Source organism: Rhinolophus sinicus, linkage group LG15 (genome assembly GCF_036562045.2).
Source record: "Rhinolophus sinicus isolate RSC01 linkage group LG15, ASM3656204v1, whole genome shotgun sequence".
Classification (NCBI taxonomy): domain Eukaryota; kingdom Metazoa; phylum Chordata; class Mammalia; order Chiroptera; family Rhinolophidae; genus Rhinolophus; species Rhinolophus sinicus.
The window spans coordinates 37,443,257-37,462,357 of record NC_133764.1 but is presented as its reverse complement, the minus strand read 5'-3'; the positions used below and the strand labels follow the sequence as shown (position 1 = coordinate 37,462,357).

Here is a 19,101-nt window from a genome sequence, read left to right as displayed (position 1 = left end):
AGAAGTGCTATAGAAAAAAGAAAAGACGGAGCAGGACTAAAAGAACTGTCGGGGACAGGATGCAGAATTAAACAGGGTGGTCAGAGCTGGTTTCATCGAGAAGGAGATCTGAGCACAGACTAAAGGAGGTGGGAACAGGAGTCAGGCAGAAGTTTGGGGGGGGGGCAGGGGAGGGCAGAGCATTCCAGCAAACGGAACACTTGGAGCAAAGGCCCCTGGGGAAATGCGCTGCCGTGATCAGGATGGCAGGACGGAGGGGGCGGAGACTTGTGCACAAGGCAGGCTGGCAGTGCAGGCATCACTTCCTGAGTGAAATGCCGAGACGCTGCTGGGTGTGGAGCCCGAGACAGCATGACCCAATCTTACATACTGTCAGTGGGTCACTCTGGAGTCAGTGCTACACATGGTAGGCGGGTCGGGGAGAAGCAGAGAGACCCAGTAGGTTATTCTAATAACCTGGTAAGAAGTTCTCGAGACAGGGAGGGCTGAGCGATGCACCTGGCGACACTCAGAGGTACCCAGTTCCGCGGGGCCTTTCACACACACTTCTGATGTGTCAGAGTGAAAAGCAAACCGAGGCACCACTTGGCTGCCGTAACTGCTACAACAGCGCAATTCTTCCTGCAGCAAACTGCACCTGCTACCTGCTGGTCCTGCTACCGGAAATGAGCAGCAGTACCTGACGAAGTACTGCCCTCTAAGACAAAGAAACGCACTGTACCAAGAGACGGCCGAACAATTCTTGGAAGCCATACTCACGGTGTAGCAGCAATGCTCGTTAATGATGACCCGATTGGAAAACGTTTCATTATGGGCCTCGATGTGCAGAGTACGTTCCCGGGAATTCAGTGAGTTCTTCTGGACAAAGTAAACATAATCAACTCCTGCGATCTTTAAAAAAGAAATAAAGAGGAAAGGGATTTGTTAATAGCACCCAACTGCAATAGAAGCCGCGAGCACGACTCATCCTGGTTTTGGGGCCGCTTCAGTTACCTTTTTCAGCAGTCTGGGCGCGTCTATATCCAGTTTGCAGCGCCTCTCTATGACATGAATGGCGCCATCTTCACTCTTGAATTCATTCACAGTGTCACTGTCCACAAACATCGGAATCAGTGGACATGTAGGAAACCTCCTTTCATAGGCCTAGGATACATTTTTAAAAAGGGGAATGACATTTGTCATTGATACTCTCCCTGGAATAAAATCACCTTTTAATGAGGCATCCCAGCTATTTTCCTCTCCACATCTTAAGCCTTCACTAAAAAAGAAAAAGACATGCGCTGTTCATGGACTGAGATGCAACTAATAAAGATGTCGGTTCTCCCAACGTGGACATGGAAGTTTAGTATCATTTCTATCAAAATCCCCGCAAGATCTTTTTGTAGTTATAGATAAGATTATTTTAAAATGTATATGGGAAAGCAAAAGAACTAAAACAATTTTGAAAAAGAAGACTAAATTTTGAGGAATCACTGTACCGGGGCATCTCCACACGTAAGGTACAGTGATGCAGGGAGAGGGACAGACACACAGACCAATGGACAGAGCACACAGCCAGAAACCGACCCCCACAAACACGCCCAACTGATTCTGACAAAGCTGCAAAAGCAATTCAGTGGAGAAAAAAACAGCCTTTTCAACCAACAGCACTGGAGAAACTGCACATCCACACAAAGAAAAAGGCCCCCCACCTAAACCCCGTAAAATTATAGCATCAAAATGAACTCAAAACAGATCCTGGACTCAAGCATTTTTGTAATGTTCTTGAAATGACATTGTTCCTTGTGAATAATACGTTACTAATATACTATGAACCTACAATTACCTCGAAATAAAACATTTAATTAAAGAGAGAAAAAGACTTCTACATAATTCATCCAAACTTTTAGAAAACGCACACAGGCACCAGGTGTAGTTTACTCCATAGGAATCTGTGAAAATTATTGAGCTAAAGATGCTGCTGAATTCACACTAAAACTGAGGCCATCCAGTGGCTCCCAGGTATCAGGCTGGAAGGAGGAGCCTGAACAAGAAGCCCAGGGCTTGCCTGAGATGTCCCCCTCTGTCAGACGTCGCCCCGTCAGACGTCACCCCTCTATTAGACGTCACTCCTCTGTCAGACGTTGCCCCTCTATTAAACGTCGCCCTTCAGACGTCGCCCCTGTCAGACGTCGCCCCTGTCAGACGTCGTCCGTCAGACGTCGCCCCTGTCAGACGTCGCCCCTCTGTCAGACGTCGCCCGTCAGACGTCGCCCCTCTATTAGACGTCACTCCTCTACTAGGTTGTACTAAAGTGGAGGCAAGGGGGAACTGTGATTTCACATCTTAAATTAACCACAACTAATCAGGTTTAAGGAAGAAATTGGTGTTAAAAAGCTTAATGAAAATGTGGAAATGGCAGACTGCTCTGATTTTGGCTCCAACAAGTCACAAGGAGTTGTGGAGCACCAAAAAACCTGCCTTTCATGGACAAGTTTCCCAATGTTTCCCTTGAACAGGCTTGACTGTTGGAATACAAGTGATACTCAGATCACAAGAGCTGCCCTGGAAAGACCCCAGAAAGCACCAGAGCAACCCATGAATCCCTCCACCCAGGAGTTTCACTTCCATTCCACCCCAAGGAATTCTCAGTTTTCTGGTAGGTGTCTCCTCTTCTCGCTGTAACATTACATACACACCAATCTGAAAATGTTATGCTGTGTCCTGCTTTTTTATTTGTAAGGAACCATGCTAGGCAGAGGGAGGGGCAGAGGAAACGGGCTCAGGAAAGGGAGTCAGGGAAATACAAGTGTGACCTAAGAAGCCAGTGCTTCTTCACTTCAGGAGAAAACACTTCAGAAAGAGAACACACTCAGCCTGGAGGGACAGCAGTGGGGAGGACTCATGGGAGAGGAGGCATTTACACTGGGTCGCAAAGCGTGGGGAGGTCTGTTTACAGTCAGCCATGAGGGGAGAGCATTTCCGGACAGAGCGCCCAGGAGTGCAACCTCCCAGGAAACCTCGGGATGCGAGCAGGGACCCACCGCCCGCAGGGGAGGGAACTGCTGGTGGCCTGCAGGGGCACTGTGACGGCACTGATGTGGCTAGGCCCCGAGGGCATGGGGGAACCAAGACCAACAGAAGGCCCTGCCCTCTGGAGCAGATCTACTCGGCACAGCGTGGGGCAAGAGGGAACTCTACCATGAGACTAGGGTCACCTTCTCAGAAAACCCTCATGGGAGTCATGCACAGCGTGGCCTGGAAGGGAGGCAAAACCATGTGGTGACAATTATATTTGCTTTCAAAATGTTTTTACTTCGGGAGTTTACTTCTGGGAAAATACATTCCTCATATTTATCTACTACCCTCCTCCACTCAAATATATTCTGAATCCCATTACGGCTATAATCTTGATAAATCATATAGTATTTGTCTCTTAATGCATTTTATAATAAACAACATTTAAGATATTTATAATCGCACAGATCATACCACAGATAAATCTCAGTAAGGTCCTAAAATCTGTTAGTATTAAGTACTGCACACATGAACAATTCTAGAAGAAAAAAATTGCCAACTATCATTTGTTCTACACACTGACACTGAAAACTGTCTAAACTGACTACATTAAAAAAAAAAAAAACTGGCTTGTACATTCCAGCACTATGACATACCAAGAAACTGAGAGTACAAGGGCTTCAAACAAAACAATTCTCTCTAAGTTACATAAAGGATAGAGTGAGCACTTACCCAGAAACAACCTCAGCCAGGATCTCTCTCCTATTTAAGCGCCTAGTAGGTCATTTTCAAAATACCCACAACATCCTTTCAATTCTACCCTGCAGGGGTCAGGATAAGGCATTACCTCCAGTCTAGCCTGGAATTTAGAACAGCCACAACTTTCCACGCTCCATGAAAGGACCCATCCTCGCAGACTCGTGTGTACACAGACATTCGCTTCCACCGTGGCGGGTCCCAACCAGACGGCACTTAAGGCTCCAGCAATGAGCGACTGACACAGGGAACCAGTCAGCATGCTTCTCTCCAGAGCTCTGTGGGTACGGACAGTGGATAGCAAGCTCTATCTCCCTCCTCCTCACGCTCTTCCTCGCCTGTCACCCTGCCACCAGATGCATTATTCAGCCACAGAGCAGAGACCAAGTCCTGTATCTTTGATCCCCAGGAGACTAAGGCTCTCAATGCCTAAAACAAAGTTGCTATTCAATAAACTTTTGAATTATGGACTAAGAGCTTACTTACATAATAACACTTTTTGTTTCTGCGCTCACTTACCTTGGCGTATCTTTCAGCGATATGTAAGGTCAATGACCACTGACATTGTTAGTACAGAAAACCTTAACTTTCTAATGATGATGGAAAAAGACGACTGCAAAAAGCTGACATAACGTTAGTCTCTGAAATCCTTTCCGGACATCAGTCCCCTCGATTTTTCAGCATGTACTACAACCTCTAAAGTTTCTGCAGCCTCTGAAAAATAGAAGCATTCCAATTTTATGGAAATCATTAATATATGTTCTGGCTCTATCCACAGGAAGGTCCTAGAAGCAACGACACCTCAGAAGCGGTGAGCTAACGTGGCCCCCAGATCTTGGTTTCTAAATACCATTCCCTACTCAAAAGGAATCCTCTTGGAGAAAAGGCTGATGACAAGTCTGGAGCAAGGAAAAGTCAAGATGAGCCTGAAGCATCTGTTACCAGGAAGCGAGGAAGTGCCAAATGACGATGGGGACATGTTCAAAAGGACACAGGAACCAGCGTGAATGGGGTTCCACTCGCGAATTCTGAGATCATTTGACATCAGAAAAAAAAAAGATGGTAAGGCATTATAAACCATATAGTGATGCCCACGAGAAACGGGCAGGGAAGGAAATTTTACAGAAAAACGTCAGCTCATCACAATTCTGCACCCACTAATTCACAGACACTGACTGACTCAGGCAAGGATCTCAGTGGACGCTACCGAAAGGTGGGTGCAGGTCCCAGTCTCAAGTTATCATCCTGCAGATTATTACAAAGGAACAGAGTGACAAACGTAAAGATCCAGCAGACATCACCTTAAGCTAACGACTGAATTTAGGACAATGTGACAACCTGATGTGACACAATGGAAGCACACGCCACCGATGTCGTTCTCAACAAAAATGGTGAACATGAGGCAACTGTGAGGAACAACCAAATCCAAATCATGGAACATTCTGCAAAACAACTAGCCTGGACTCTTAAGAAAAAATGACAGTGTCTTGAAAGATAAACAAAAAAGCAGAGAACTGTCTAGAATAAAGGCAACTAAAGAGACAGGACTATTCAATGCTTGGATTGAAATACAATTAGCTGTCACAAATATTGAAGGAACTGTGACCATGCATTTCATATTAAATGGCATTATTCTATCAGTGTTGAACGTCTTGAGTGTGATAGTGACGACAGGTATCTAGGAGAGTATCTATTCTTAGGTAATACATGCTTTAGTATTTAGGACGAAAGTGTTATGCTAATAGCAAGTTACTTTCAAACGGTCCTACAAAAAAAATGGTGTGTCTGTGAGAGAGAAAGAAGCAACGTGTTAATTTATCCAGGTGAATGTATAGAGGTGTTCACTCTGTTGACTTTTTTAAAATGGAAATTGCTCAAAATAAAAAGTTGGGAAAAATATTACTACGAAAAGCTAACTTTGGGGGGGAGAGTGCACATGTAAACCAATAGTGCTTTTGCATGGAACTGATTAAATATGACAGTGACATTTTACACATGAAAATGTATACAAATGTTAGGTTTGCCCGAAGCCCTGAGGCCAAGGTGACAGGCCAGGTGCCTGGGGACCTGAGCTTTCTCGCAGGGCCACCTGCCTGGCCCCCGAGCACTGTAGCTCCAAGGAGAGGCAGGCCCAGAGCACTCAGCTTCTGGGCTTCCAAGAAAAGCCAACAACCTGGATTTTTATGGAAGCTTCCCTATTTTTCAAACCCTGTTTGGGTCAAAGTGGCCACATTCCCAGGCTCCCGCTTTTATCTCTGGCGAGAGCTGAGGAAGAACCCTGCTAAGGAAGAGCCGCCCCGTGTTTCAGCCCTCACCAGGTGCCATCGCTGCATCAGAAGAGGAGCAGCGATTTCCAGGTGTCTCATTTGTTCACAAACTATCTGCAATATTATCAAGTCATTTCCTAATCACACTCACCACTTAGCAAATACAAAAATTAACAAGACCGAACAAAATGAACTCTGCCAGAAGTGATTTCTTCAGAGAGAGAAATGTGCTCTGATGTCTCCTTTTAAAAGGAACAATGACTTTGTAAGAGAAATGACTACTGTAATCATTTGCTCACTCTTTCTGTTCAACAGCAATTGTTTCAATACTAAAAACAAGACTGGGGCCGTGCCTATTGCTCCGCAGAAGAGCTGCCTCCTGGGGAGCTGTGCCTCCTCCCACCTGCCTGCACCCACTCGTCCTCTTTCAAAAGGGATTTCTGAGCCTGCAACTGGGGAGCCTGGCAACAGTACTTTCAGTTTTTAGCCAACCTCTGAATGCAATTTTGACATTAAAAGCTTGTACTGTGCGAAAGAAAGGAAACCATATTTTAGTGAACTCATTTCAACTTGAGAATTAATGAGCTTAACACTGCATTCTGCCAAGAAAACCTATTTAAAAGAAGTTCCAGGTAAATAACCTACCTTTAAAAGGAACCATGTTCATATCCAGTTTAGCCAACAAACTACTGTGTTTCCTCGAAAATAAGACCTAGTCGGACAATCAGCTCTAAAGCATCTTTTGGAGCAAAAATTAACATAAGACCCAGTATTATGTTATATTATATTATTATTATATTATATAAAACCGGGTCTTATGTTATTATTATATTATGTAAGACCCGGTCTTATATTATAGTAAAATAAGTAAAATAAGACCGGGTCTTATATTAATTTTTGCTCCAAAAGACGCATTAGAGCTGATGGTCCGGTTAGGTCTCATTTTCGGGGAAACACAGTAAGTCAGCTGCTTTCCAATAACAACTGGGAGATTCTGTGGCACTAGACATGACCATCACACTCACTTAGATGCAGAACTGGTTTTACCCTGGAAAGAATCAGTACGTGAAAAAACTAACTATGCCTTAAGTCTCTTAGAAGTTGCCAGTGGCTCAAAGAAACAAATATACAACATATCCAGAAAATGTGGCAAACTGACCCAAGTCCCTCAGAGTTAAAATTCTGCAACTCATTCACTATCAAAAATGACACGTGTACGGAGGGCCTGCCACATGCGGGCACTGTGCTAGGATTCTAGAGATTACAAAGTGGAGGACACAGGAACGGGACTTACTTAGAGAGGCAAGACGTACACACATTCCCTTGCAGAGGACAACAGAAAAGATGGCCGAGAGAGGAGGCGATAAAGACCAAAATAAACTGCACTGACAATAAACTTGCTTAAGATCCTCAAGGGGAAGGCACTTCCAGCTGGGCGGTTAGAGAAGGCTTCACCCCCCAAGTCCGTCTGCACGGGGTCTTGAAGAGTGAGTGGGCAACTGTACAGAAGCAACCCAGGGAGGAGGGAACACTCTTGATGGGAGGAATGAGCCAAACCAAAAGGACGAGCTCCAGAAGTCCTTCGGACGTGTTCACGGCACGCCAGGTTACTCAGAAGCTGGCTGGGGCACAGGAGGTCGCCCCATGAAGGGCTTCAAGCCACAGTCTGTTGCTGAAACCCAAAAGTATATAAACATCTAAGCTAATTCCAAATATTAAAATGACAGCTACCCAGGGACCTGGGGGCCCTGAAGCTCCACTTTAATCACAGTTCAGTCCTTTGTGGGCTCTGCTACTACTAAGAGACACTTGTATTTAGTCCACAGTAAGACGAGGTTCCATCTACATGCAATTTGTGAATGTGTTCTTATTTAATAAGGTATTTATAAAAACGAAAGTTTGTGAAAATTTAAGCCCTTTAAAAATTAAAATCCAGTTAGCAGATATACTTCATTTATCCAAATACTTATGACAACCCAATCAGATTAGCTATTTTCAAACTAGCACAAGACTCACAACGGCAAAACAGCACGCACAATTATATCAAATGCTACAATTAACCCAAAGTCATTTCCCTCAATGACCAGTCTTTCGTTAGCCCAAGGTACTAAGTTATAACAACAGACTGCAGTACCTACTGGTGAGATCAAACAAGAAAAGAGGACGATTATATTAAAACTAAAAAGAAATACGTAAAACTGTGATACACCCGTCATTTCCCTCTAAGATCAAACACATTTGAAGTTTAAATTATGAATTTCATCTTAGAAAACCTGAAATTCCATGGTCCTGATGACACACTTTTCCCCAGAGGTAATGTTTAGTCAGGAGAAGATGTAAGTTCAACCTATGGTGCTATAAGGTCTATGGAAAGGACATGGAGGAGAATCGTGGTAGCTGCCAAAGTAACCCCCGAAAAGAGGTTGGTTTCCTTCCTAGGACCTTCTCGTGCAAGTGGGATTCTGATGACTATTGTGGAGGGGACAGTGACAGCTGAAAGAACAGACGGTGCGTGTGCTGCTCATATACCACGTACCAAAACCTTTCCGGTTCCAAATATTTTACGTATTCTTTTTTTTTTTTTTTTTTTTAACCAGGAACAGTTTCTACCATCTCCCTCTCCCGACACTCAATCTCACAGCTACCACACAGTTTTATGAAGCAGCTGTATTTACTTTCGATAAAGGAGCCACCTCAGTGCATATTACCCCACACGCCAGAGAGGGACTGGGCAAACACTGGCAAGAAATGGGAGGGATTTGGCGTCCATGTAGCATCGTTTCTTTTATTCATATATCCACTCACTCCTCTGCTCCAAGAATTTTTTTTTTTAATTAAAGTTTATTGGGGGTGACAGTTGTTAGTACAAGAATTCTAAACAAGAACTATTTTTGTTAAAGGATAGGAGAAACTTCAGAATTTCTTCTAAAATCCACGTTTTCTCGTGGGAGACAGCTCAGGGACTGAGGACATTTGTGCCGACGGAGGTGAGGCCTGCCCCGCCCCGTGACCACCTGTGCACTCCGTCCTTCAGCCTGCACGCCACCTTTACCACCTGACCTTCTGGTGACCATTAGCAGGCAACAGGGACATAAGTGTAAAGAACCGGGTAAAAATTACCCACAAAATGAGAAGACGTCACGTGTAAAAGGTTTTAATTCCACAGAGAGGTCACGCACCTGATCTATCCACACTCTAAGACTTTCAACTAGAATCCCGAAATAGCGCCCAGCACTACGGTTTCCGGGCCTCTTACAACAGTTCAGCTTAGTGATGCCCGGCAGCTCCCTGCCTCTTCCGACAGACGTGCTCCTGCAGCGCTGAATGAAAGGAGGGGTGGAGGGTGCCCTGCCCCCCAACTGCTGACAGTCGTCTCCTCCCAAACAGCAACACTAATTGGTACTAAACAGAGTTCTATCCATTTTAAGATTTTCCGCCACAAATTTTCCTAACACTTTGGGTTCTAGAAACAAGTGCTAATAATACATGGCCCCTCTAAAAACAAAAATCAGTGAGCAAAGGAACAAAGGAGTGAGTACAAAAGAGCAGCAGGCAAACATGAGCAAAGAACTGAGATGTCACCCACAAACTTTAACGTGACAGTGCCCCGCGCCCTGCACCCCACCCACAGGGACCGAGAACTTGTGCTTGTCACTACGACAGTCGACAGTCGTGTGTCCTGCTAACAAACTGTCCTGATTCACAGGAGAGAAATGACTATATATCAATATGTCGCAATATTCAGCAAAGAGGGCCATGGCTTGTAAGTATCTGAACCATTGCTACAAGGACCCAACGAGCAGGGAGACAAAGAATTATGCGTAGCAGAAAAAGAATCATCTAAATCTCCTTTTAAAATGGCGTGTTTTCATATTTGGCTAAAGCAAGACTACCATTCAGATCTTGCTTTAAACATCACACACAGCAGGAGGCCAGTTCTGGGTTCAAGTTCAGGTTAAAGGCAAACATACTATTCCCTCTGTCCTTTGCTGAATCAACTGTGCAGCTACGGCCTCGACTTAGCAAGGCCTTCTAGAATATTGCATCTTAAAGTACTGGTAATGTATTCCTCCTTCAAGAATTTCCAGGCAAGACCACCTGGAAACTTGTTAACACAATGTAAAAGATTGACGTAGAGTTACTGAGCTTTCAAATAAAAAAAAGGACCATCTAGAATGCTTGATTAAACTGCATCTTCTGCATTGTAATTTAGATTAGAGAACTAAGGCCCACATTTGTTCAGCCGTGTGAGGCTTCTGAGAGATCTCAAGACTGACATCTCAGATGGGGGGGGGGGGCCTCTGAGCTTTCAGTTTGTGTCCTGACTTGAAGCTAATCCCCGAGGACTTCCTGACTGGCTTCCAGGGAGCATCTGTCCTGGAGCCCTGTCACACGGTGCTCTCTGTCCCAGGTTTCCAAACGTCAGCACCTCTGTAACTTTGTCAGGATGTCCCAAGGCCAAAAAGAAATACCACTTATTAAATTAAGGTCCAAACAACTTAAAAAGCACGTGCCCTAATAACTTAGTTACCACTTGAAAAAATAATACTCAAAGTTGAAGGGGAAATTGTTTTCGTTTCATTCTTCAATAACCAGAATGACCTGTGAGGAAGTGTGCGTCTCAGGCACTGCCCAGCCTGGGAATCACACCGGACACTGCTACTCTCGTTCCGCTGCCCCGATTTTTAAGTGGTACTTGTTTTTAGCAGAGCAACCATGGCAAACCCAGCCTCACAAAGATATGAATTCATCAAAAGAAATGCAGTGTGATCTAATCATGAACCAGTAAACTACCTCGCACAGTGTCCAAGAAATGCTGAGTGCCACTGTTTCCACAAAAATTAACAATCCCCTCCAGCATTGGTGCTCCTGGGGTAGCTCAGAACGCAGTCTGGGAACTGTGGCTCCAAGTGCTTTGAATTTTATTCATCTATTCACAAATCCCTTTGCCCACAGATGCGTTATTCAAAATCTAAACAAACAGGCTTCAATTGAATTGATTCCCCTCTACTATCAAACTTCCTATGAAATATAGTGTCCAATGTTGTACTAAGTTTCCAATTTCTGCACAAAGGCCTTTGAAAATCTGAGAGAGAGATGAGTCAACTTTTTTCTGTAAGTAAAGAGCCAGGTAGTCAATATTTTCAGCCATATGGGCCAGATGGTCTCTGTCACAAATATTCAACTCTGCCTTTCTAGGACAAAAGCAGCCACAGACAATTAAATGAACAAATGAGTACAGCTGTGTTCCAATAAAAGTGTATTTATGGACACTGACATTTGAATTTCATATACTTTCCACACATCATGAAACATTCCTTTGAATTTTTCCCAACCATTAAAAATGTAAAAGCTATTTTTCGCTTGTGTACAAAAACAGGCAGCACGTCAGTTTGACCTAACAGATTAACTACAACAGGTTCCGATGATTTTCTCACAAAAATTCCAGTTAAATGCCAACCAGTCAAAACTGTGAAGAACAAAAATCCTTAAATGAAACAGAAAGAATTATAAAGCCAATGGATTGTCACTGAATGTATTTATATGTAACTAAACTGTTCTCCACTATACAGCAGGGTCCCAACAAATGCACATGTCACTTAAATACGCAAATTTGACTGTGTACATTTAACCCAAACAAGAAGTCAGGAGGAAGGAGAAGAGAATGAATTTGAAAGTGAAGCCAACCACCACCATCCACTCAAAGGGGAGACGGGCTCCGTGAGTGGCAGCCACCAGCCACATGTGGCTCCAAATTGAACTGAAGTGAACATCATCAAAATTCAGCTCCTCAGTTTCACTTGCCACATTTCAAGTTCAAGAAGTTGCTCTGGTATTCTTGGCTGACTTCCAATGAATAACTTAATTCTTAACAAACATTTTGACCTGACAACTACACATCTCTGCCCTAATTACTGTCCTTAAAATGTGTGGGCTCTGGTGACAGATGCCCTAAATAAGCCTCAGGATAAATTTCTTCTCTCCATGCAACCCAGGGTCATCCATTCTGGCCTACAACATATGCACCAACGTCAGGCTCACAAAGATGAAGGCCTTCACTGGGCAGGAGTGTTCCATGAAATGAGTGTCTTCCCGCGCTAAAGCGAGGACACAGGCCAGAGGAGTGAGTGTGCCTCTGCTGAACCCAGGTCGCCCCACTGCACATACAGATACCTCCGCACGGGCCCAGGAGGGCACCTGGCGTGGCTCCCAGCCCCACCACCAGCAGAGGTCCTGAGGAAGGTTACTTAATTCCGTTGAGCCCCCGTTTCTTCATCTTCTGCAATGCACAGGACAGGGGAAGATTAAAAAAGAAAACGTAGCGTGTTTAGCAGGCCCTGACCGAGAATAAGTTCAATATTCAAGCACTGTGGCTACTGTTCCATGTTGCACATGAACTTCTCAAAGAGGTAAAAAGGGAGTGAACGCTAGGTAAAGGCAGGGCCATCCAACAGGCCAGAAACTAACCTGGCTTTGCACATAGACAGAAAGGGGCCTTCCTAATGCGGACAGCTTTAAAAACCAAAATGTTTCATCTGACATTTATCTCTTCCATTATACTTTGAAAATGCACCAAAAAAATCCATGTGTTCACCAGACTAAAAGGATGTCCCCAATGGCCCTAAAAACACAAGATGTAAAATAAATCTCATGAGGCTTTGCTGGAAACCAATTATTTTACATTTATAATTAGCCAATTAAAAAAGGGGGGGACTAGGTATAAATAATATCATATAGATCTCCTTCCTTCCATAAGGAAAAGAAAATGAAGTTAAAGACAGAAATGATCTTGTTTCAGTTTAGGCATTAGGAGTAAGACGTCCTCTTTCTAATAGGAAATAAGTACAGAAATACACAGATTTAGTCACAGGACTCATTAATTAGCTAAAATACCCTGCACTCAGCTGCCAGGAGGAGAACTCGCATAACAGGTGGGGGAGGGTCTCCATGACAACACGTCCTCTACAAAGGTTTCAGGGCTTTGGTCTCAGGTAGTCTTGACGGCTTAAAGCTAATGCTATCAACACTGTCCACAGAATGAAGAAACACAATATACTTGGAAGGGAAAGAACTCATGTCAGGAAACTAATCGCTCAGCTGCCATCCCGGCCTGAGGAAACGTAAACATCAGACTGCAGTCCCCACAGTGCAGGAGAGGCAGCTACTGCTCTCAGGACAAGAGCCTTCACGGGTCATCGCGCAACTATCTGCCAAAGACAGGATGCTGCACCAGCACCCAGGGCCTCCACCAGACTGTTATTTTTTTTTTTTAAGATTTTTTATTGGGGAGGGGGAACAGGACTTTATTGGGGAACAGTGTGTACTTCCAGAACTTTTTTTTTCCCCAAGTCAAGTAGTTGTCCTTTCCGTCTTAGTTGTGGAGGGCGCAGCTCAGCTCCAGGTCCAGTTGCTGTTGCTGGTTGTATGGGACTCGAGGGATTGAACCGGCAACCTTGTGGTTGAGAGCCCACTGGCCCATGTGGGAATCGAACCGGCAGCCTTCGGAGTCAGGAGCATGGAGCTCCAACCACCTGAGCCACCGGGCCGGCCCAACCACCGGACTATTTTTAAGTCAGGAGTTCCTAGGACTTTCCATCCACTGCCTCCCCCAGCCCCAGCACCCAGGGCTCAGGTATTCCACTCAGCCACCCAACAGTCCTTTCCCTCCGCTCCTGGAGCACTGTCCCTTTGGAACCAAGGCACAAGCCAGGGTCTACAACAGAGCCCACGCAGAGCCTCCGTATCCATCCACAGGCCTCGGTCCCACCCAGCCATTCTGTGAGCCACCAAAGATGGAGCCCTGGGGGAAGAAGTCTTACTCCCCAGCAGGGAACTGGGTCCCGGACAGATGAGAGGGAGCATGAGGCTGGGGGAAGAGAAACGGGGGAGCACGCTAACGTGAGGCCTGCAAACTGGCCAAGCCAAGGATCTCAGCGCTGCCGGCTGGCTGACAGCATCCGGGTTTGTCTGGGGTGAGCCGGCTGGCAACATGTGGCTCAAAACAGTGGTACCAGCCAGTCGGCACCACTGTGAGCAGGCGAGGAGCCACAACCTGACTTGGCAAGACCTGGAACCTCAGTTTTCTCGTTTGTACAGTAGACTAGAAGAGCCTCCAAAAGGTACAAGTCCTGGGGTGTCAGGGACAGCATGATGATTACAGTTCACGACACTGTACTGCAGAAAGTCACTGAGAGATCTTCAAAGTTATCATCACAAGAAACAAACGCGTAACTGTGTGAGGTGATGGATACTAACTAAATTTACTGTGGTGATCATTTCACAATATATCAAATTATTATGTTGTACACCTTCAACTAACACCATGTCATATGTTAATTATATCTCAAAAAAACTGGGGGAGAAGGGCCGACCCCACAAAGTGTGAGCTATAAATGAGATACTGGCACAGAAGCACCCCATAAATGCTCACCATTATTCTTAGACCTTTGTAAGTTCTTATATACGTTTCGCAAACAGTGGGTCCCCAATAATCCCTGTCTGCCCACAGGGGCCCAGGCCACCAGGCCTCCTCACTGGACTGCACACTGGTTGAGAGCAGAGCGCACGGAGGTGGGGTGGTTGCCCACTGCATGCCCCAGGCTCAGCCCGGCTGAACCCCCAGCAACCCCCCAGGACACAAGACCTCTGAAGGCAGACCCTGTTTTAGACCCATTGCCTCACCCCCTATGGCATCCACACCTACTTTGCTTCTTGTACGTGACTAACTGTCTCAGATTAAATTGTTTTAAAAGTTTAAATTTAAAAAATTAAAAACGGGATACAATTCATTTGAGGACCATTTACAAAGTATTCTAAGATTTCCTTCATGAAAAGGAAATATGACCATGAGAATCACAAACATAAAAGACTCCCCCCCCCTTTTCCACTGTAGGGGGACAAAGCAGTCCAAATGTATACATTATGTTAATTTCCACAGCTCTAAGTCAGACCCAGAAGTTGCAAACACTGACCTCCCTATTTTCCATTCTCAGCCTCACCTGTCAAAACTCAATTAAAATGACTATAAAGGACTATGTCTACTGATTCATTGTATAGAAGGGTTGCCCATTAAAACAGCTGCACCAACAAGCCACTCAAGTGAAGCACAGACAGAGTAACACGAGCATGTTTACCCCTCGCCCCCCAACCTCCGGTTGGGTTTCAAACAAAACCCAACTCAAGGACCTGGCTAGTCTGGTTTTTAATGAAAGTAAAGCAAAATCTGTAACCCCCAGAAATTGCTTGTAAAGTTTGAGTAACAAACAAACCCCTTTTGAAAGAGAAAAGTTTCCTTGTACCTTTAGTGTCGACCAGTTATTTTTATTATAATGTTAAATGTATACTTAAATACGTACAAGCAAACTAAGCAAAAACTCATACAATTATAAAACCAATCACAAACATTTAATGGGAAGAATGGCGAGTTGTTGAAGCCAAATTCCTCCCTCAACAGAAGTACGGGATGGGCAGGGCCGCTTGCAAACTTGGCAGCCCCGCCAGGAGATGCCGGTGGATGGTTCCCCACTCCCACTACTTGTCTCTATTTAAAACTTTATTTGTACAGCTCCCTGTCTGCCAAGTAACTCAGCCTATACTTGGCTTGAACACATCATTTACATATTAATGCCATCTCGAATTCTTTTTGTATCTGCTTTCGACCATTAAAATAGTACTATTTGGTGCCCAAAAAATAAACATAAAAGCAAACCACATACTGTCTGCCAGCACTTAGCTATAAATATGACAGGTATCCATCCAGCTGATCTCCATGTTTATATACTTTTTGATTATCAAAATAAAAGCATTAACCAATCCCTGTTAGAGAATTAAAGGCCACTAGTTAAAATAAAACAGAGGTACGCACATCTCTAAGCACATCTTTATACTTAAGATATCTTATTTCTGTCAATAAGCCTTGAAGGTCAACTGTTTCCCTGGCCATAATTTCTTAAAGCCCTAGGCAAACAAAAATGTCTGCAGCCCTAAGAGAGGCTTCTCTGTTTTTCATGTGCTTAATTTTGTATTTAAAGCAATCACTTTGATCTGTCATCCAATGGAATCCAAAACATGCCATGATTTTCCAAAACCCTTACTAATCTAGAAGATTTTTGGTCTAATAGAGAGCAAACTTTATGTGACAACAAAATACGACAACCAAAATAGCAGTTTTGCATATTCCTCTTCAAATCAAGTTGGATTTGGCAGAGTACTATTTTACTTTCCAGAGTGTAAAAAATAAATTTGTGGACTTCAGAAAAGCATGTGGTGTTCCAGAGAACTGCAGCTGTCAGCCTTTAAAGATGCCATGTGTTTGTCCACATAAAAGAATGTAATGAGCTATGGAAATAGTATCCGGCTTCATGAACCAGAATAAAAACTCCATCGTCAGTCGGCTGAGAGCAGGAGTTGCTTTAATCCGTCAGGGAAGTATCTATCATGTACTAGTTATGAAACGGCTATCACACAAGTTACACCTCACGGACCTCGAAGCCTTTGATTCGCTGCTTCCTCTGCCCCTTCCCTTCCCTGAGGCACGAAGCCACCACCTGACTTCAGTGGATCACCCCCGAGCTCATCATTCTCCACCTGATTTTATTTATTTATTGTTTTAATTCTATACCTGCTTTTGGTTGCTATTCGTTCTTTGTTAAGAAACTAACAGCGATGCCAATCCAGAGATGTAAATTAAAGAAATAATTTGAACAGGTGGAATACAGTGGTTGAAGTCCTCAAAGAGCCTGTCTTTTGGATCTGGAATCTATCAAATATAAAAGACATAAAAATAAACCTAGAGCTAGGTTTATTTTTGGTTGACATTACAGTTAAAAACTAGACATTAAAAATGTACAGTAAGCATAATGACCTAAAAATGGAAGCAACCCAAGTGTCCACTGATGGATAAACAAATGTGGTCTAAACTTAACAATAAAATGGATCATTCAGCCTTAAAAAGGAAAGCCATCCTGACATGTGCTACAACATGGATGAACAGTGAGCACATTTTGCTAAGAGAAATAAGCCAGTCACAAAGGACAAATATTGTATGATTCCACTATACATGGAATAGTCATTGTCATATTCAGAGACAGAAAGTGGGGGGGGGGGGGAAATCAGTGTTTAATGGGGACAGTGTTTCTGTTTGGGAAGATGGAGATGGATGGTGGGGATGGTACAATGTAAATGTACTTAATGCCACTGAACCGCACCCGGAAAAATGGTTGAAATGGTAAATTTATGTTATGTGTAACAACAGAAAAAAATAGATTACAAATCTACTCCACCTGAAAATTGGGAAATGAAGTCATGCAAACAATTAATTACATTAAGAGAAGTTCAAGGACACAAATACTTGTAAATATAACTTTGGTATCACTAAATAAACTCAAGAACAGCAGTCTGGAAAAGCACATGAAGCAAATAAATAGTCTCCTTTCAGCAGATGTTAAATCTCAAAAGAGAGCATTATGTAACAGTCTCCATTCCTTTCAAAAATTTTAAATTAAAGTTATAACTGAAACCAACTTCCTTTCTTCCAATTCCATTTGCTACAAATTCAAATTAAGGAGAACACACCAGCAGTTCTCAAGCCTGAGCAGGAATCAGACAACTGGAGGGCTTGTGAAACCAGACCGCGGGGCCCCACCCCCAGGAATTCTGATTCAGTAGAAAATCAGTTTAGAATTGTTAGCATGTGCATTCTAAACCAACTTAGTTAAGTCCAATGAAGACAATAGGTGTTTGGGGAAGAGCTTTCTAAATATTAATAGCATAAATCCTGCAATACAACCAACAATCTCTTAAATTAATTTACTTAAAATATGTACCTTGTAGATTTCAGTTCTGGACTGGATTTTTAAAACACACACAGGCATTAAATTAGGAAAAAGAAAAGGAAGACAGATTTTCTGATTAGGACTACCTAATGTTAAGTAGAATAACATATTCATTAAGAAAAAAACTCATGTAATAACCAACCTTTCAGGTTTAAGTGTGTAGAGATTGCAAACAGAAAAATAGAATACCATTCTATCAGTCAAGAATTTTTAAGTGAAATTTCACTGTAGGAAAATCATAAAAATTGAGTTGTTTTAAATTGTAGGTATTCATCACTATGAGAGAAAAACCACACAAAACACTGAGGGATGTTTTTCAGTCAACTATAGTAATTATAAGCTTCAGTTCACTGAACATAAACTCTATTTTACTTACAAAACATGTTTTGTATCAGATTCCTTACAATCATAATTTAATTTATAAATATTAATAGTAAAAACTTCCAACCAAAAGGCTATCTTCCAATGTGACCTTTTGTCAAAATTTTCATTACAAAAAGCAGAATACAGGAAACACGCATACATTCCAAGACTCACTTATTCTGTAGACAAATCTATTTTTGAGGCCTTACTAAACGCTCAGGATTTAAGCAAGATGGTTTGATTCCCATCCTCAAGACACTAGAGTGGAGGGGAAGTCAGCAAGCCTAGCGACCAGGACAGGGCAGTAACCAGTGAGGTGACAGTGAGTCATCAGAGCACAGAGAAGGAATTCCGAATTCCAACTAGAAGAATCTGACCAGTTAGTCGGACAGGTGAGACGGGGGGGGGAAAGGTATCCCAGGCGGGTTGGTACAAAGGCAGGGAGGCCATGAAAAAGAATGGCAAGTTTAGGAAACCACACGTAAACCAACATAACTAGGTGTGGAGTACATGTAGGGCCTCGCATGTGGAGATGAGGCAAAAGAGCAAGTCAGGAGGCAGATGATGAAGGGCTCTGGGGACCAGGCTAAGGAATGTGAACTTCATCTTGAAGGTAAGGCGCAGCTACATAAGAATTTTAAACTAGCAAGAGGCGTGTCCCAATTTACAACTTGGAGACTCCGGGGTAGCAGCCCTGAGAAGAGTGGGCGGTGGGACGGGGCTGGGAGGCAGAGTCCACACGCCACTGCAGAGACAGGCAGTGGTGAGCGGTCATCTGAGACAGCAACCGTCAGAGGCTCAGATTCAGGAACAAGTTAGGAGACACCCTTGACAGGTGAGGGTCTGGTCATCACTGAGGCTGAGGGGTCAGGAGGAAAGGCTGC

At 43.7% G+C, this 19,101-nt stretch overlaps 1 protein-coding gene across 9 annotated transcripts in view; it reads right to left on the bottom strand.

Annotated features, from left to right (window-relative positions):
- Positions 1 to 19,101, bottom strand: part of SEC14L1 (SEC14 like lipid binding 1) — a 62,415-nt gene that overhangs the window by 32,599 nt on the left and 10,715 nt on the right. For all 9 annotated transcript variants that reach the window (XM_074320460.1, XM_074320463.1, XM_074320464.1 and 6 more), the window contains 2 exons: positions 994 to 1,143; positions 760 to 891 (listed from right to left, as the gene is read on the bottom strand). In XM_074320460.1, coding sequence (XP_074176561.1) covers positions 760 to 891; positions 994 to 1,143 — 282 coding nt within the window. The remainder of the gene's footprint in view (positions 1 to 759; positions 892 to 993; positions 1,144 to 19,101) is intronic.